At 36.5% G+C, this 21,226-nt stretch overlaps 2 protein-coding genes across 2 annotated transcripts in view; both read right to left on the bottom strand.

Moving 5' to 3' along the window:
• The window catches only part of LOC113114726 (T-lymphoma invasion and metastasis-inducing protein 1), a 70,797-nt gene extending 65,481 nt beyond the window's left edge, over positions 1–5,316 (bottom strand). Inside the window, exon 1 of the mRNA XM_026281664.1 lies at positions 5,203–5,316. The gene's annotated coding sequence lies outside the window, so the exon portion shown is untranslated. The remainder of the gene's footprint in view (positions 1–5,202) is intronic.
• A 1,200-nt stretch (positions 5,317–6,516) lies between these two features.
• The window catches only part of scaf4b (SR-related CTD-associated factor 4b), a 34,160-nt gene continuing 19,450 nt past the window's right edge, over positions 6,517–21,226 (bottom strand). Inside the window, exons 17-19 of the mRNA XM_026281675.1 lie at positions 8,589–8,721; positions 8,015–8,077; positions 6,517–7,633 (exon numbers count right to left, since the gene is read on the bottom strand). Of these exons, the coding sequence (XP_026137460.1) occupies positions 7,155–7,633; positions 8,015–8,077; positions 8,589–8,721 (675 nt within the window). The 3' untranslated portion in view covers positions 6,517–7,154. The remainder of the gene's footprint in view (positions 7,634–8,014; positions 8,078–8,588; positions 8,722–21,226) is intronic.

Genomic DNA, 21,226 nt, shown 5'->3' on the forward strand with positions numbered 1-21,226 from the left:
TAAATCAAACCAATTAAAGATTTAAAACAGATCAGAACCAATCAGGTGTGCATGGGCAGAGAAACCAGCCAATCAGGTGGAGTTCCACATGCACTGTAATTTAAAGCCTGCACGGCGAAATATGAGCGCAGGTGTATTGTAATACATATTTCACGTGTTGTGTCACTCTCAGAAACACAATGAGTAAAAGCATCTAATTGGGTCATCTGAAGCTCTGAGTATCTGGGACAAACCATCGAGCCATGAGGACTGGTGAGAGTCCAACTCCACACGGTTCACAACGTCCAGAACAACAGCTCACAAATGAGAAAAACAGACTAAATATGGAACATGACAACACTAACTAAGAAGAAGGTGAAGCAGGGGTACATTGGACTAACCAAACTCAATGTTTTTTTTAAATGCATTGAAAAAATTTTTATAATTCATAAATAATTGAGAAATATTCAAATAATTGTTTTATAATAATACATTAATATACTGAATATAATATAAATATATTACATATATTATGCACTATACATATATGATTCTGTAATTATAGACCGTAATTATATTCACAGAATTATATACATATATGGGATATGCCTGTATTAAACTTTCATGTTGCGATTAATCGTTAATGCTTTTATCATGGTATATGGTATTATCATGATATTGAAATTTTGTTGCAAAAAACTATTGTCATAATACAGGTTTAAAGGATTAGTTCACTTTCAAATTAAAATTTCCTAATAATTTACTCACCCCTATGTGATCCAAGATTAAGTTAAGGTCTTTCTTTCTTCAGATAAAAAGACATTAAGGTTTTTGATGAAAACATTCCAGGATAGTGGACTTCAATGGCTACCAAACGGTTAAAGGTCAAAATTATAGATTCAGTGTTGCTTCAAATGGCTCTACACGATACCAGACGAGGAATAAGGGTCTTATCTAGTGAAACAATCGCAATTTAAAAAAAATAAATAAATACAAAAATGTATATGCTTTATAAACAGAAATGCTCACCTTAGCTTGCACTGCTCTGCGATGCGTGTCCACGACTTCACCTAATACGTAATCAGGTTGAAAATATCACACGCGACGTAGGCAGAGGTACCATGACATGTCTTCGTCATAGCGCTGATATTCCTTCACAAATCCTGGGAATCTCGTAATACCATGTCCACAGAAAATATTCAAAACAAATAACCCGAGACATGGCCACATGTCCAAACATGGGACACCCAACATGTCCTGAACACAAATAATCTGATTACAAAACGTCGATTTAGTTAAAACAGCACAGCAGGATCAAACAAGCAAATAAGTTGCTGCAAACCAGAAACGTGATGTGTACCCATGTTGTATGAGGAAGAAGAAGTAATCCGCTGTTCTTCACAGAAGATGCAAATAACACTCACAGGACAATTCTGGCAATAAGCCCGTGATTAAGGCAATGGAGATGAGTTACGCACAAAGAGGGCCATTTAAAGCAACAAGAAACATTCTTAAGCAGTTTGTTTATCTCACTCAAGTGGGCATGTTGTCTGGACTCCCTCCATTCAAAGTATATCAAATTAATTGAAGCCTGGACTCAAGCCAGTGTTTAACCTCAGAAATGATCGCTTCATTTCCTGAGCAAACACAACTGCACTACTGCACAGATGAATCACTGGAAGCAATGACTAATGCAGATCAAGTTAAATCAAGACTAGAGGTTTCACAATTTCTCAAGCAAATGTTTGACTTTGGATCCTTTGCAGTGAATGGGTGCCATCAGAATCTCATTCGCATGGCACCCATTCACTGTAGAGCATCTTCTGTTGAGCAAGTGATGTAATACTACATTTCTCCAAATCTGTTTCTATTAAGAAATAAACTCATCCACATCTTGGATGGCCTGAAGGGGAGTTTATTTTCAGCTAATTTTGGGCGAACAACTTCTGCAATATAAATCTACTGTATTCTTTTGCCAGATGAAAAATAAGTTATTGCACACCAATCAATAAAGTTAAGCAATACAAATACATATTCTATCCTTAACAAACATAAACTAAGACAACTTAGTATACATATAGAGAGATAATAATTCAAGACTTCGCTGAATTTAACCAATCATAGCCTAAGCATCTAAAAAGGATCAACAATACGCTTAATTCAGCACTGTAAAGAGTTCAAAGACAAAAGGACGATTAAGTTCAAAATAATTCACGTTACACCCTCAGAATTTTTTGCTGACGGTAAATCAATGAAGACCGTTTGCGGTCGGTGAATCCCGCTGTCTTTATTATAAACAAACACAAAACCAACTGTCTCAGCAAAAACAGTGCTCCATTTATACTGGGCCTTTTCTGGAGTGAATGAACAATTCTGTGGAGGTGGGTATGATATGAATAATTCACGTCGGGAAGATTTAAAATATGCATATTTGGAGTCTTTACACTTGGCATGTTTTATCGCAGCACAAAACAAACATCAAGATCTGTACAAACCCTGCTATTAATATACAGATCCCACTAAAGGCCCACACAAACATTATGATAAAGAAGATCCACGACAGCTGGAATAGCAAGGGTTACGGGCATCAGTAGAAGACTGCATTATGAAACACAGGTCAAAAACTGTAATAATATAATATGTATGAGTTCTAAATGAGTGGTGATTATACAGCTGTTTATTTTAGCATATGGCTGACTGGTGCATATCAATGCATTCCAACGCCTCTCATCTCTCTTTTTCATTCTTCTCAGAGCATCAGAGATCGTATCTTCTCTTATATCGTAGAAACCATTGGCACCAATAGTCTCTATCATCTACTTAAGCTTTCGATACTTTTGGGAAACGCCTGAACATATTGGTCAATCGTTCATTTTATAACTGACACAATAAAGTTCAACAGTCAGGTTCGGGAAATAATAATTCCATTCACTTTCTCCATGGAAAACGGACTTTTAATGATAATTGAAAAACTATCACACATTATTCCAACATATTCTTAAAATATCATGTTCAAAAGATGAATTCTGTGGAAAACTAGATTACCCATGATGCTGTATATAAAAATCACACCAATCAGAGTCCCATGAAGCACCACGAATGAAACAAGTTGGTCTCTCTACACTCTCAAAAGACTTATATTTGTATATACATGCATATTTTGCAGTAAACTTAAAATATTATTTCAGAATTTTTTCTTAACGTTCACAACATAATTTTTTTTTTATGTTTTAGAAAAAAAAAAATTCTTGCAAGCATTAATGGGTCAATTCAACCCAAAATGAAAATTCTGTCAATAATTACTCATCCTCATGTTGTCTCAAATGACAGAATTTTCATTTTTGGGTGAACTAACCCTTTATGGAAACATTCCATTTGATAATTTTTGCAAACATTATTAGAACGTTACTTAGACCAACACAGGCTTGTACCTTTAACTTTTTAATCAGATTTATAAATACTTTTTTGCTTAAAATCCAAAGTTTTTAATGTTGTGATTCACCTTGTAGCTGGTTGGTTTGGTTTTTGGTTTATAATCCTTTAACGAAACCCTTTTATAAAATCTGTATGGGAAAATTGAGTGGAATAAATACTTCCAGAGGAGTGGGTGGGCACTATTGCACCCTGTGGGAACCATCAATGCCCAAGCAAGCAAGAACATTATCGGGTAAATTTGAATGCATCATCTCGAAATAGCCAAATATTGTCAGATTTTAATATTATTGCCCTATAGGTGGAAAAAAAAAACAATGTAAATATTGCTATTTTAATCAAATAAAACAGATGTAAATCTGCCATAGTCTCCTAATGAAGCAGGGATTTGAGCCATATCTTAATATTATAAACTTTGGGTTGGTCTTTTGACCAACCACCTAACAACTACCCAGAACATTAAAGCAACTAAATAGCCATAATAATGGCCCGCAACACATCATGAGATTAAATACTTAAATGTATTAATAAAATAATATTATGCATAGTTTATGCATTTGATCAATTCAGGGAAATGCACTAAAACATCCATTTTTAATCAAGAAAGATCCAATGCATGTCATCATGTGGCACATATTCTGAGCATCAATGCACCAGATGCTAGACAGCAGGGGTCAGGCCATCACACACATCAAGAAAAGCCAATCTCGCCACATTTATTCAAGAGGAAAAACCACAAATGACACAAGCAATGATGGATTGTCACGGCCGTGTACAGTGAGCTCTGGGCCGTAAGGACAGGGTCCCCGGGAGCTCGTGCCCTTGGCATTGACTGAGCATCCTGCAGACGAATTCATAACACACGCAAACATCTGATGCATCTCAAATGCATCCGTTTGACTTTAACTGCTGAAAATAAAACACATAACCCATAATTACCAGCAGAACTCTAATAGAAGCATATGATGGAACTTAAGAACGTTCCCTTAATGTTACCACATGGTTCACGTCTGGTTATTTTTGAGAACCAACTCCTAACATTTTAGGAACAATCCTTTGTTTCTAATAACCATATACTAACATTTCCACAACGTTAAAAAAAGTTTTTCTGTGATAATCTTATAAGAACGCCTATTTTTCATAACAATAAACTAATGTTGTTTGAATGTTGAAGGAACGTTTTTGTTAAAACATATACAGAGCATCCAGTAAAGGTTATTTTAAGGTTTAACTTACTTGATTTAAAACCATACACTGATGTTTTGGTTTTACGAGAGAAATCGTAAAACAATTTGCACAGAATTCATATTGCGAATTTTTACAAAGTCTGGAAAAATAATGGTGAAAAAATGAATCCGTGAATAATCAAATAAGATGCTACTGGATAAAGTAAAAGTTTTCAGATTTTTAATTTGTTATATTTTACATGGGAATCTAGTAAACTATTTACTAAAACATATTAGCTATTTATTGTAGTATGTTGTAAATTCTTATTATTATGCTTTCTAATTCTGACAGAATTTCCGTTAGAAAGAGGGCGGGAACCGAAAGCGGTTTACGTTAGCTGAGAACCACTAACGTTAACCTAAACGCAGCCGTTATTTGTTTTGGAAAAACACGCAGTCCTGATAAACAAACACAATTACAGCGAGTCAATTAACATTTCTCGCCCAGCACGTGCGGTCTCCAGTGATGCCGCAGTCACGCGCTTCAGCATTTCTGCCGCCTCATCGCAGTTCCACACAAAATAAAGCCATTCATCTATAAATGTGTGTTATTATGTGAACATACCTGTCATAATTCCGCGCGGGTCCTGCGTGTGAGGTGACTGTGAAACATCATGGCATCCAGCGGGTCTCTGCTGTCAGACGCGGCGCTCCGGCGCGCACACGCGCTTCCAGTGTTTAGCTCGCGGCTGAAGGGAGGAGCGCGCGCTGTAACCGTGGTGCGCGCGCACACACTTGTTTGACACATGCTGATCCATTGAGCAAAAAATATATTTTAAACAGTGTTAGAATTTAAATTATTTCTTTTTATAATGATCACTAGGATAACAATTTTTACTCAATGCATGCGCATTTAAAAAAAATGTGTATTAATTATGATTTCCTACTTTTATAGTGGTTACAATTATTACACTACAAACACATAATCCTCACAAAATAATTAAATAGTATATAATAATAAATATTATTAATATTATATTATTACGTTCTTTTTTTAATTATCACTAGAATTATAGTACTAGAATTATTTCTTTTTATTATTATTATTACTAGAATAATACGTGCAAATCAAGTGATGTGCATATTTACATTTTTATTATTTAATAATGGTTTTATATTTTGATTATTACACTACACAAGTCATCACAAAATAAGGGAATTGTAATAAAACCGTAGCCTACCTAATAAATTATTGAATAAACAAATCATTATTAAAAGTATTATATTAGTATAGTATAGTATGAGCATACAGTAGTAATACATTAGTAATATATTACTACATATTCTCTTAAATTTATTATGTGTTGTTTTTGCAACAAAAAAAAAAAATATATTCCTGGCTTTATGTGCATTAACAGCACTTGAGTGAAATATCTATTAAGAACGCAGACGCAATTAATCACATCTAATGTGATGAATATTAAATGCATGGCTTGGTTTGTTCGCTCACGGATTGTGCTGGAACCTTCTGGAACAATTCAACTGTACCTGCCTTAAACATTTGAATTAATATTCAAATTAATAATTTAAATATAGTTAATATTTACAATTTAGTTCAAGTATACTTTTAATTTAGTTCAAGCTGCAGTAACTTTGTTAATTTTTATTTCAGTTTTACTTTTAGTTATTCAAGTTAAACTACACTAAAAAAATGTTGCCTCGGAAAATTAACTAATTAAAAGAAAATGTTTTAAAATGTTTTTTCAAGTAACTTTTTTGAATGTTTTTAGTTAGCTTTAATAACCCTGGTTAAGAAAAATGTTTGATCATTTTACCAGACTGACATGATTCATGTCTGAGTCTTGACGAATAGCGCCCTCTACTGAGAGAACCGCAATTCTGCATTCTCATACACTTCCTTACAAAGAAACAAAGTCAGTTTAAGTAGCCACAACATTTACTCGTCTTTGTTTTAGCATGTTAATATAAACCAGTAAGACAGAAAAAAACAAAACAAAAAAAAACAAGTAAAAATAGCTTCGTAAAATGAACCGGCTGAAGATGATACTCTACCAAAGTCAGGGGTTCGCTTTTCTTCTTTCCTGAAAGCCTACATTAGTTTTTAAGTAAATACTACTTCCAAATATACAGAACGGAAGATGGGTTTCTACAGGTTATTTCTTCATAGTTAAACACTTGTGAAATGTGCAAATCTGGACTATTTACACTGAACATGTTACACTAGATCTCTAACATTAGTCTGTGGTCGTGAGTGTACCGTCCAAAAACAACAGACATTGAAGGTTTCGCATGGAGCGAGATGGGAATTTCATAATATATGATCCCTGGTTGTGTCTCGCCTACTCAAACGAACATGACGACATGTAGAAAAGAGAGCACCATCACTCATATCCAGAGATGTGGACTTTCAGAAACAGTGTCTATTCTTTTCATATGGACTCTGTATATAATACGTAGAATGTTTTCTCTGTATTCCTGTTTCACGAGGACACGGAGTACTGTTTAGCACAGTCCAGTCTCAGATGAAGTCAGTAGTGCCCTAAAAAAACACGCAACTCAGTTTCCAAACCGACTTCGTCCGCGAGGGCCGCCCCTTCCCCATCCACCCCGATGAAACGGTGGCTCGTTTCCGAATCTGTCCGGGCCCCTTTCAGGACCTTGATCTCGCCAGTGCGGTTCCTCTCCTCTAGGACCCACTGGGAGCCTGTGACGGGGGAACTCGTGTCTTGGAGGACCCATCATGCGCATCCGGAATCGGCTCACAGGGGGTTCTCCGAACATGGGGTTGTGGCCCCTAGGGGGCATCATTTGAGGGGGCAAAGTGGGAGGGGGCAGGGTGGAACGGGGGCCATTATTAGCGAAGGGAGGCATGAAGGGTGGGCGGAGTCCCACAGGGGCGTGTGGCGGTAGGGGTCCCGGTCTGGGCCCCAGAATCCCCCCATGAGGCGGTGGACTGAGCGCTTGAGCTCCTGTCAGGTCCATGTGACTCTTGGGAGCCTCGTAAGATTCATCTGAAGGTTCTTCGATTGCGGTTTCTGATAATGCAAAAGACAAAAACATCACATGTAACTACAGACAGACTTTCTATACTTGTCAACCAAGTCCAGTTTCCAAATATTGCCAGGTAAAACAGAATATGAATGTAGTTTTAAAGAGATACACTTGACTGTATGCATCTGGAACTGAGTTGGTTTTGTATCAGAACAGAGTTTGATTTCACAGAGAAAAAAACATTAGCAGTATTTAGTACAATTTGAAAGATTTTAAAAAAGCATTATGATTTCTTTGGAGTTATGTGTACTGATGAATCGTTAACAAGACATTTATTTACAATCTGACCAAGAACATGGCTCCTTTTGTATTATTTTGATTTCATGTTGAATTGAAGTGTACATTGAGTTAGAGTCGATAGATACCTGTGAGGGATGGAGGAGGACCTGCGGGGTTCAGAGAGGTCACCGGGACGGCAGGAGCGAATCCTGTTTAAAACAAGGTAACAATTCATGTTTTATTATTTAATGCTAGGTCTATCGATTCATCTAAACACAGAAAAAAAGGTTTGGGGTCAGTATGATTTTTTTTAAAAGTCATTTACTGCTCAACAAGACTATATTTATTTAATAATAATAATAAAAAAGATTAAATTATAAAATATTATTCGTTTAAATGTGATGCGCAGCTGAATATTCAGCATCATTCCTCCAGACTTCAGTGTCACATGATCTTCAGAAATCATTCTAATATGATGAAGCACTGCTCAAGAAACATTTCTGATTATTATCCATGTATAAAACTGTTGTGCTGCTCAATATATTTGTGGAAACCACAACTTTTTTAGTTTTAAGTACTCTTTGATGAATAGAATGTTCAAAAGAACATAATGTATTTGAAATAGAATTATTTGTAGCATTATGTCTTTCCTGCCACTGTTGACCAACTAAATGCATCCTTCCTGAAAACGGCAGTCGTGTCTTTCAGAAGAGGCAGTACCTGCAGGCATCTGTGGGGGGTTAAACCCAGGAGGAGGGAAGGCTCCTGTGATCATGGCTGGAGGTGGGAGTCTCATGTTAGCAGGGGGTCCTGGGACGACATTCATCATAGCAACAGGTTGAACTGAGGGGCTCTATAATGTAGTGAAGAAAAGGATGAGGAACAGTTCTAACATCGGTGAGACTTGAGAAATTAAAACTGATGGGTTTATAAGGACATGAGGAGGCAAAGGTTGCTCTTCTGTGTTCTTTACTGCACACAAATCACTTGGATACAATGTTTTAAATTATACCTGGAAGTACTAGTAAAGAATAATGTCACATGTGCAGGGTAATAGTATTTTGATTTTTCAGTTGAAAAACACTTTTAAAATTGATTTGATGCCATCTTAAGTCATGTATTCAAAACTAAAGATCTTACAGCTGCTGTACAGTTTTCAGAGCTCATAACGCTGCTTCTTCTTCCATCCCCTTTTTATACCCAGTGTGAATAAATACTACTGTTTATATTATGACACAGCGAGATCCATCGCCTGACCCTGGCATCACATGCGCTCTGAAATGTCAGCACCGACTCTGAAAAGACTTTGGAAGTTGGTATAAAATGCTCAATGTAAAGTAAAGGCATGTGATTGAGAAAAAAAAGCATCTACATCAGTCAAGCTGTTTAAAGGAATAGTTCACCCACAAGTAATCCACATGACTACCATCCAACAATTAGTGTCTCATGAAATAAAAAGCTGCAAGTTCTTCATAAATCCATCAATTAGACGTTATTGCGTTCAGCTAAAATAGGAGTCCTGAATGATATTGCTTTCTCTGGTGGACAAGTGGTCTTGTCTGAATCAGGAGAGAGATCAAGCACTGTTTACCAAAGAATACCATCCAAAACAGATCTAAACATATTTTGTTGATTTTGACTGGAAGCTGGACTTTTTTAATAGAGGGAGCATTATTATTATGAATTGTAGAGTTAAAAATGTGTTGGATTTATTTCTCACAAACATAAAAGTTTTCACTTCTCAAGATGTTAACCGATGGACTGGAGTGGTGTGTGGATTATCATGATGTTTTATCAGCTGTTTGGACTCTCATTCTTACGGCACCCATTCACTGCAGAGCATCCATTGATGAGCAAGTGATCTAATTCTGCATTTCTCCAAATCTGATGAAGAAACAAACTCATCTACATTTATATGGCCTGATGGCGAGTACATTTTCAGCAAATTTTCTTTTTTGAGTGAACTATTCTTTTAATCACACAGACAGTCTTTTGACCTCCAGCACAAAGTCTGGTCCACTTTGCAACATTTTTCTAGGCCACCCACTGAATACTTCATACAAGTCTGCCCTAGTTTACAGTCTGGAAAAGTTGACTATGTTGCTGAAAGTCAAAACCAGTCTGCTGATTGGAGAAGATTAATTTCCCCGAAAATCACCTACTGTATCATGAACAGAATATGCAATTTTTTTTATTTTTCTTTAGCTGCACACTGCAAATCTGTCCAGCGGGAGGATATCAAACATGTTTTGAGAACACATTGTGTTCAGTTGCCATGTGTCTCCTTGAGTGTGTTTCTGTGTGAGTGAGTGTGTTGTGTTTGGAACAACTTCAAAGTCGTTGGTAGTGTGTGATCCCAAGCATGTAATACATGAACAACTCCAGTTTGAAACCTAATCTTGTCAAATTTGTGCAGATCGAACATTTGTGCAGTGTACTACAATCTTTAGGCAGTAACATGTGCATTTAGTTTTTACTTGCAGTTTTTTGGTACAGGGCTTATCTGAAATATTACCACCTAGTATTAAATATAATGTATTAAAATAACCTGTTTTAAAATTACAGCACATCACTGCATTAATGTGTGCATTATGTCCATCCAAATACAATTATAAACACTGTTACTTCACAGACTAATGCAAATCACATACATAAACAACTCATATATATATATATATATATATATATATATATATATATATATATATATATATATATATATATATATATATATATATATATATATAATTAAATTATTAATTTTTGACTGCCTCGAGACTTAAATTGCCAGGGAGGGAACTTTTTAGGTTTTGCTCCAGTAGTACTTATATACTCACTTATTAGTGATTATTTTTATAATTTTTTAATTGTTTTTAAGTTTGGTCACATATGAATGGACTGATCCCAGATTTTCACTGACCCTCACAAACACTTCTACTGTGCATGCAGCAGAACGATGACATCTAGTGGCATGCTTAGCATTCTGTGGCTACTTACTGGTCAGAAAATCATACAACTACAAACAGTTTCAAGAGTCTCACTGAAGAAAAGATCAATGCAATAGTTTCTAACTAACAGTACTTCCCAATAGACATTCATTTTGGGGATTTACATTATTATGTTCAGTTATTTATATATATGTATGGTTTTAGAATTATTCAGATTACGTTAATAAACACTACTAATTTACTAATTACATTGAAACATAAATCACCGTTTACATGTGCATATTTAAATGTAATGTAAAAATACAGTTATTTTAACACCTATTTTATAACACTTAAGTTTCAGTTTGTAAACATGAATTGGGCCTCAGGAGCATGTATTAATTTAGGTTTGTTTAATTATTAAAAATAATAATGTTTGTTCATACATTATCTATAGTTAATCTATGTACCTTGCAAATGGGAGATGCATAGTATGTGTAGCAATGAACATTAACATAAATGTTGAAGTTTTGTTCATTGTTGTTCAATGCAATAACTAATGAATAGACTAGAGCATAATTGTGAATTGTTGCCAAAAATATTTAACATATTTCAATTGAAGTTATACATTATAAAGAACTATTTAGAAACTTAAAATCACAGCTAAACTGTCTAAATACCATTTTATTAGGTATCAAGTTACCAAGCAAGCAAAAAAAGGCACAAAGCTTTTTGTTAATTTTAACCAGTATTTTCTTTAGAATTTAGAACACATCAAAAGTATTTTAGTGCTATACTTAAAAATATATTTTGTCATCTAAAGATTGAAATATAATACACTTTTTCTTTTTTTTTTTTTTTACAAATTTTGTACATATGGATGACTCGACGCTAATTCGTAAAGTCAGAATGAGTCTGCAGATGTTAAGAAGTCGTTAAGAAGAGTTGACCAATTTCAAAGAAAATCTCAGTGTATGATGAGCACAGATTCTGATTCCATACAGTCATCAGAGATTAAATATCTGATATTGTGAGCTGAATTTAGAACACATTGTTTTCATTTGTCATGCAAAGGAACATTAAATAATACGAGAAAAATCTAAATAACACCTCTTTATTTCTGGTGTCCATATTCTTGCTTACTTATCTAACAGGACTAAAGTTCTATGCACACTACTAATGTTTACTACTAATAAAGAGTGTTTCACAGGAGAATCGGTATGTCCTCCGCACTTACAGGAGCACTCAGATGCTGGCTTGAGATCTCAGTAACTCTCCAGGTCCTGGATCAGACCTTCTTGAGACTGAACCTTCAACCTTTGAATTAATGATCTGGATCCTGAACCATTAGGCTGTGGTTGCATACTTGGTTTAAATAAATAAAGAAGAAGAGAAAAAACTGAATTGCACATTACACCGGAGTAAACTGAAACTCAAAACTGCTCACTTTAAGATCGTTATATACAAACTTCAGAATTGTATGTCTGTTGCTATTGGGTGAAATGTAATTTATTAGCTCTTCCTAATGCACTGGTGATGAATGTATCAAAATATGTTCTGAAACAATATATTCTTAAAAGTATTTATAGTGTTGTTAAAGGGGATATCGGATGCCCATTTTTCACAAGTTGGTGTGATTCTTTAGGGCCTTGAAAATGCCTACAACATACTTTGGTTAAAATTCCTGAATGGTCATGTAAAACAACACCCATTTTATCTAGTCAGAAACAGCTCTGTTCACAGCGAGCCGTTTTGGTACGTCTATATAAATGATGAGCTACTGCTTACCCCACCCCTCTCTTCTGTTTTTGTGTATTCGGTGGCTGTTACCATCAAAAACACAACTAATACATTGCGTCCTCATTGGCTCCAAAGTCCCTTTCAAGTGGCCATATTTGCAACGCCTCCAGGCAGCTCCAACAAGACCAAGTCCTATCTAAATGATTGGGCGAATCCTAAAATCTCAAAAACTGCTTAAACAATTAAGTAACATATTCCAAAGCAGCACCAAATCTGAAATTAACTGTCCCATGAAATGTAGTTAAACTGTGTTATAAAAGCTTATTTTTCAGACTAGACAAGCCAATGCACATGTGCAGTTTTAACATGCTTATGACTGCACAAGTGCATTTCTATGGGTTTCTATGGGATCCGGAACTTATAACGGCTACTGCAGTGATGCAATGACTTTACTCAGCAGATAAATCAGCGATTGGCTCCTTCATTTAGAAGGCATATTATCAGTCCATTATAGGAGTGAACCGTCTTTGGTAGCTTTCATGCCAGGAGAATACGAAGACTTACGCTCACTTTTATATCCAACTACAAAACACCTGCATTGTTTATGAGACTTTGTTGTTGCCACAGCAACAGACATTTGCTTGATGGCATCCAAGATGGCGGCTGTGTGTGTGTGGCTCACCATCTGGTTCTACTAACGCTGTGTTGGTTTTGTGCTGTTTGTGTCACTTGCGGTTCAAAATGTTGAGTCTCTATTGGTGTATGATCGACAAACACTACTGGATCTTTGACATTCTGCCAAAGACTTAGTATAGTTTGATTATGGTGGACAAATGACATTGCCCCGTTCTTATTGGGCATTCCAGTTCATCTCTGCTGCCTCCTGGCTTTACATCCCCTGCGCAAGTGCCACCGTCGCAAAGGAAAACGCAGTGGTCGGCTGGTGAGGGTAAAGGTTTGCCTGGAGCACACTTTTCCATTGATTCGTGGACTGAGTATCGAGTGGTGCCCCACCTCTTTTTCTCTGTGATTGCTGGACCCTATCGATGCCTGGCTGGTACCTGTCATCAGCCCAGATGAGGTGATCCAGCCCCGCGGCCCCTGCTCTCCTTGCCTCCGCTGGCGCAGGGTAAATCTGCGAGACCTGCAGCCTCTGTGTTGGGTTCCTCTGAAAGTCAGCACCACAGACCCACCGGCGGTCAGGAATGGGCTGATGAATGCTAGATCGCTAGCAAATAAAACTTTAATTCTAAAGGATTTCTTTACATCCAAGGGTTTGGATTGGGGTGTTGGTGAGTCCAGTTTTTCCTCTGAACTCTTACCAAATTATTGCTCCTATTTAAATTCCCTGTGAATATCGGGAAGAGGAGGAGGAATAGCAATCGTTTATAAGAATGTCAACAAATGTAAACAATTATTGCTACCATCCTTGTTCAGCAGCTTTGAGCTGCGTTTATTTGAGCTTGGTCGCTTTCACAAAATGCTCTGTGCAGTGGTCTATTGGCCTCCCAGATACCATAAGGTCTTTATAAATGACTTTTCTGGCTGATATCATGCCTAAACACGATCACGTACTTATTGTTGGGACTTTAATATCAATGTGTGTTGTCCTGAAAACCTAATGACAAAGGACATTTTATATTTTATTGAGCGTTTTAATCTTGTGCAGTCAGTGTCTTCCCCCACACAGCAACATGGACACACACTCAATCTGGTCTTATTCTTTTGGTTTGCCTGTTTGAATTCTTGAGAACTGTGACACAGTATTTTCTGACCATGTCTGTATTGCTTGATATTGCTTCTGCCTGTAACACAGCTGCACCTTGCGCTGCTGCTCAGCCCTGTTGCATCAACTCTTCCACTGCTGTTCAGTTTGCATCCGTTTTCGGTCAGAACTATGCTATACCAGAGTCTATATGTAATTATTCAGAGGAGCTTAGCTCATGGTTGCACTCTACCTTCCAAACTGTTATGGAAACTGGAGCTTCTTTGAAAATCAGATGCAATGGCTAAAAGACACGGTTCGTACTGTCAAACATGAGTGCCATACAATTTGCTTGCAAATGGGAAAAGGACAATTTGCATGTGTCGTTTCAAATACTAAGGGACTGCTGGCATAATTATCAAAAAACTATGAAAGATGCTAAAAGAAATTATAATCGCAGACATTTTGTCAAACTGTAACAGTCTGTATTGATGCCTCCTCTGCTGCTTGTGAAAATGTCTTCACTTTTCCTATTGATAAGGTTATTTCCACCAGGGTTCGTTTATCAACTCATGCATATGATTCTTAAGTCTCTGTCCTCTGCTCTAATGTCTTTGACGAGTTTAAGCCTGTGACTTTGTCTTTATTACAGAAGATTGTTGGTCATCTGAAGCCCTCAGGTTCTCCATATGATGCTGTCCCTCCTTGACTTAAGGAGGTTTTTCCCCACTGTAGGGCCATGAGTTCTTGCAGTTGTAAATAGTGGTCTGTGATATCGTTTTAGTGATTGACAACTGATCGTTTTGTGTTATTCTTGTGCTTCTTGATTTAACTGCTGCATTTGACCTTAATTTCTCGTTTGGAACAGTGGATGGGCATCAAGGGCATAGCGCTTGAGTGGTTCAGGTCCTATTTAGAAGGCTGGACTTCATGTGTCAGCTGTAGTGACTGAGTCCTCCTCAGCTCCTCTCTTGCGGGGTACAGCAGGGCTCAGTTTTAGTCCCTCTCCTTTTCTCTCTTTTATTAGCTTCCCCTTAGTTCTATAATCAGGAAGCATGGATTGTTATTTTATCGTTATGAAGAGTATAGCCAGATTTCAAGCCAACCATCACTAACTTAAGGGTGAAAATTTACTTGAATCTTAAGCCTTACAGTCAGATCGGAGAAGTAATTAAATAAGAGATTTTTTCCAATTGAGGCAGCTGGCCAAAATTAAGCCATATCATACAAAGCAACACTTTGAGATGGTAATCCATGCCTTTGTTACCATTCAGCTGGATTACTGTAATGCACTATACATGGCAGTTAGTGAGTCTTCTGTTGCCTAATTGCAGCTGATGCAGAATGCTTTTAACTGGAATACATAAATAGGAGCTAATTTCCCCCATTTTAGCTTCACTTCACTGACTGCCCATGCATTTTAGGATTCAATTTAAAATTCTTCTGTCCATTTTTAAATCCCTAAAATGGTCTTGCTCCACCCTACATTTCTGAGCTGCTACACCCTTACATGAGCACCCATTCTCTCATGTGAACTGATCAGCTATTCCTGAATGTGCCCAAAACAAAGCGTTAGCTTAGAGGGGACCATGCCTTTGCTTTAGCAGCTCCTAAATTATGGAATCTTTTAAAAGACCCTTGTCCTTGGCTTTTTACACCAGATGTTGATATTTGGTTATTTAAGCTTTCTATGCTATTTTAATGTGTTTTAGTTGTATTTTATTTTTTTTCTGTATAGCACTTTGGTCCACTTTCGTATTTTTAAAGTGCTTCATAAATAAAGTTTGATTGATTAAATCAGCAGCTCTAGCGCAGAGAAAATGCCAGACCGCATACAACTGACTGATGGCAGAAATATAATAATACGGGATAGTCCTTCAGCGTTCCTCGGCGGGGCTTAAGCAACATGACATCATACTGCTCAGAAATTATGTGATAGAGACCGTTTTGGGTTTTTCAGCGATAAAAAAAGAAAAAAGTAGTGAACGGATTTTTATCATTGTAGGGTAGTTGTGTCCTCACACTGCTAAGACACATTGAAATGCAAATGCCACGTAAAAGTGAATTTTGGTTTTGCAGAATCTTTAAAGTTTGTTACATAATGTTATATAAGAACTGCAGTTATTTAAATATATTAACATTAGCTGTTAAATTAAATATACATTTTATATATATATATATTCCAGAACTCAGGTGGTGGTTAGACTTCAAATACCCTGACAACACACTTAAGGAGCATTAGAATACAACATTTTAAAGTAAAAAATGTTTTTTAAAGCTCTGCTTTATAAATTATAAGAAAGCATTCATTGACATTCCACAACAGAGGCTGACACACAGAGAAATGGTGTCTCTTGCCATCGTTCCCAGCATTTTAGCAGCAGTCGTTGCCTAATGGTTAGAGAGTCTGACTTGTTACCAGAAGGTTGTGGGTTCGAAACTCAGGTCCAGCAGGGATTGTCGATGGGGGAGTGAATAACCAGCACTCTCTTACACACTCAGTCCCATGAGTGAGATAAGACCCTTGAGCAAGACACTGAAATAACCCTAAACTGCCTTCCAGGTGTCGGGAATAATATATATAGTAATGTACCATAAACGTGTTTATGTGTGTGTGTATGTATATATATATAGTTATAATTAAATATAATAAGCAGGAGTTATGCAGGAATTAGTCCCCCCCAGTGGACTTAAGTTATTAAAAGTGCCCCTAAAAAAAACCCTAAAACGCTGTAGATTAACCAACAGTATATATAGTTTGAACTAGTTTATCCATAAAAAGGATGAGCCACGTTTGAAGCCGCAGTGAGATAGACAAATTCCTGTATCAGCATATTCACTATTAAATACAGAAATTCAATAATAATGCATTTAATAATAAGTTATGCTGCTATGCAATCATAAACACAATTAGACTTATGAACTAAGGCACTTTATTATTAGGGGTATTATGTTGCTGTCGCTTTATTAACATTTTATAAGCCTGAAAATTCATTTCCTGAAAAAGTTCAGTGACAGATGCATTAAGATCACTGTATCATGTCTGGGTAAAACTGCATTTTGTTCGTAGGAGATAAAGTGGCCACAGAATGTTTTCAGACAATTGTATATACAAATGTACTTCATCACATAACCGTAATCATTTCTCAAATAAATCATCTCTGAGTGAAAATCGTTTCAAGATAAATTCTACCTCGATTTTTTGACAAATAATGTAAAAATGTCTGACATCACAGATCCAATAAAAAAAAAAAAATAGACCAGTTAGTTAAAAATAATTACGGTAAAAAGCTCAGAAAAGTAAGAATAGCTCTAGAATAATGTGTGTACAAATGACATCAGATTTGATATTTTAAATCTAATGCAATGAAATTCAGAAATTAAGTGTTAATTAAGTGTCAAAATCATTTTTGCACCACAGAAGACTCAGACCACAATAAACCTGCCATGTCAAATTAGATTGTGTTAAGTGCATTAAAAATGTTAAGTATTCTTAAGCTAATAAATTGCCTTTTATAAAAATGCCTTAACCATGTTAAGAATCTCTGTAACAAAAAGTCTCATGACTTCTTTATACCAGTTAAGTTATGTAACTATGATTATATTTCTAGGATGTAAATTGTGCAGATTTCCTATATGAATATAATACCTGGCTTTTATGCTAAATTTGTCAATGTGCAGTTTACAATAAATCCATGCGGTATAGACAGGAGAGCAATGAATGCAGTATCAACTGTGACCAACCATCTTTTTCTTGAATCCTAATTCAACTGGACGGCCAAAGGCGAGATAAAGCATTATTTATTGGTTCACATACTAGAACAGCATTCTAGTGTTTTTGCAGTGATGCCATTGAAGAACCATTCTTGGTTCTCCAAAGAACCTTTCACTGAACCATTCTTAAAAGAACCTTTTTTGTGTGCATGAAAAACATTTTAAAGGTTCTATAAAATGGAATGGAAGGTTTCCAATAATGTTAAAGGTTCTACATTTTTTATTTTAATTTAATTTAAATGGAACCACTGATGCCAGTTAACAACCATTGTTTTAGCATAGACTTAGAAAACAATATTAAGATAACACTTGCAAAAAAGAATTTGACAAAACTCTTCGAATACATTGGCAGATAAGATGTTAGCTGTCATTTTACAGAAAACCATTTAGTTTTTTAAATCAACTGAAAGTCAGATTTTGTGTTAAAGCATGGCCTAAAGCCAATGGTTAAAACGAAGTCAAGTAAGAGAATTTCACCTTACCAAATCTCAGGTTCCTTCGAGGCAAAGAGCAGACGCTCCAGAATATCAGACATCCTGGTTGCCCGATGAAAATGATTCCAGCCGATTCCAACCAATCACCATTTGGTGATGCTGTATGAAAGACTCAATCCACGGGTGCACAAGGCCATCGCTGTAGTCGATCAGCGGAGATAATGTTCCATCTCTCCAATCTACGCGTCATTGCTGCTGTTTCGACAACGAGGTGTACGCATTTCATACTCTGATTTGAATCCAACAGACTGAACAACGAAAATGACATTTAAAAGTTTGCAATGCATAGCATTGCTTTGCCATTTAAGTGAAAAATCCAAACATTCCACTAAACTAGATTTCAACAACAGTGAAACTTCATTCATCTGGCATTGAGCTGTTATCTTTCCTTGTGTATAGCCCTATTCGCACAGGATTAATATTATCTAGATACCTTGTGTGATTTTGAGATTACCTCCCCGCACCTGTATTTCGTGTGGTGCATTCGAACGGGATAAGCCAAGCCTGTGATTTTACTCGAATTTACTGACTTTACTGGATACCCGGAGGTCAAGGCTTTGAGAGTCCTGTTCCATGGTCCAGATGGATAAAACAAGAAAGAAAAGAAATATAGTTTCTTGCGCGGTGTCATTTACATTTCGCCAGGTTAAAATAATATCCCAAGCTTTATGCTTGATTTATTTGGATCACATTAACCTCAAAACCTTTTCAGCTTTTTCTTTCTGCAAATTGTATGGTGTAGTGATGTGACAACACCCAAAATATTATCAAACACTCCAACGCAGCTCCATTCTTCACGAAAGATGGATAAAAAGGCGCACAGGAAATAAAAATACCGAAAAATGATAATACGACCCATCAAATGCTGGCCAAATCACAGATGTCGATTTGCACGGGACTAATATAATTACAGGACCCCGGTATTCGGCGAAATATGGTACGACTTTTGCAGGGGAATTTTTACTTTACAAATTACAAACATGGCCAATTCACACGGGATTAAGATCACAGACAACCTCTGAAATTATTACAAATGACTGGAGGTCACCATGTCGTACTAATCCCGTGCGAATAGGGTTTCTGAGGTTGAGTGAAGCTCAGCAAACATTGATTGTTTACCTTCCCAGAACTAGAGTTCTTCGTAGAACGGCAAAGCAGACGGACATCCAAAGTCCAGCACCACCTTTGTTGATTTCACTCCATTCAAAAGCAGCAGAAGCACAGAAGAGTGCACAAGACAAATTCATCGTTGTGTCATTTCAAATGTTTCATTATTAGTTTGTACAAAGCGCCTCTGAGCTGTCTGCTGAGTTATGTGAGGAATGACCTAAACATTTGGTATGTCTACTTTATTTGCAACAACTGATTCAATGATATTAAATAAGGCAGACATACAAAACGTGTTGTTCTGTAGTACTGGAATTAGGAGCCACTGGTTTAAAATTAAGGACTTTTTAAGAATATAAATAACCTTTTGCACAATGGACGGATGTCAAAGGTTCTTCAGGAAACCATAGTTGCAGATAAAGAACTGCTATTTTTAAGAGTGTAGTTTGAATTAAGTTTTATTTTTACTAACCAATTTGTACAACCAAGAGCCTAATGTCTGCAGAAAATCTGGTTTTAAAAAGGTTATTTCACCGGAGAATAAAAATTCATCCATCTTCTACTCACCCTTGAAGCATCCTAGGTGTATGTGACTTTCTTCTTTCAAGAATAATCCAATCGAAGTTTTATTAAAAATTTTCCTCGCTCTTCAGTGGGGGTAAACGGGTGTTTGTGGTCAACAGTTCAGAAGACGTGAAATAAAGTGTTCCAATCTGTAATAAAACATCCCTCACACGGCTCTGGGAGGTGAATAAATACCCCCGGTGGTGAATCCATGTGTTTTTGTAAGATAAACATCCAGATTTCAAACAAAATAAACACTTTTTTTCTCACTTCTGCTGACTGTTGGGAACCAGAAGACGTTTAGGCTTATATTACAGTACATCAGCGCTGCGTGATTAGTGACGAGCACGGAGAGAGAACAAAAAATGCTGGTAAAGAATTAGAAGCACAAAACGAGGATTTGTAAAGAAAAAACTTTGGAGGATTTCGAAATAAACCAAGTGGAGACTGGTTTTCCTTGGCTAAAGTAAGGAAATGCTCATATATTTCCCAGAGGTGCACACGCGACGCATACGTCTTCCATCTTACATGTTGCCATGCAGCTTGTAGTGAAACTAGAAAGTTTATAATCACTAGAAAATTTTATTTAAAATTATATACATTTGAGTAGGTTGCCACATTTCATTCTACATGCAAAAGTTTTAATCTGACATAAGCTAAAGTGTTAACAATAAATAAAACTCAAATATTTCCTGAACCCACCTTTTGTCCTTTTTTGCATTTTTCCAGCAACTGTTCTTTCGCCTTCTGTCTAAATGAGCCAGTGATGCACCACAAGTCTGGTCTCCCTCTGAAAGTGAATCCTAAACCTTTGGTTCCTGGCCACGTCTATAAGCTTCAGTGTTTTATGGACTGCATGCATGTGAAGTGCCAGTGAATGTCGATTGTAGATACAGCATAGATCGATAAATTCCTTTTAATGGTCAGACACTGTCATCTGAAGAGAAACAGCCCATGTGCCAACCCGTGTTGTGTTCACAGTGCATATTCTCTTTGAAAGGGTTTAAAATTTAATCCATCTAACAAAGTTCATTTATTTATAAGGCA

Source organism: Carassius auratus, chromosome 15, assembly GCF_003368295.1.
Source record: "Carassius auratus strain Wakin chromosome 15, ASM336829v1, whole genome shotgun sequence".
NCBI lineage: Eukaryota > Metazoa > Chordata > Actinopteri > Cypriniformes > Cyprinidae > Carassius > Carassius auratus.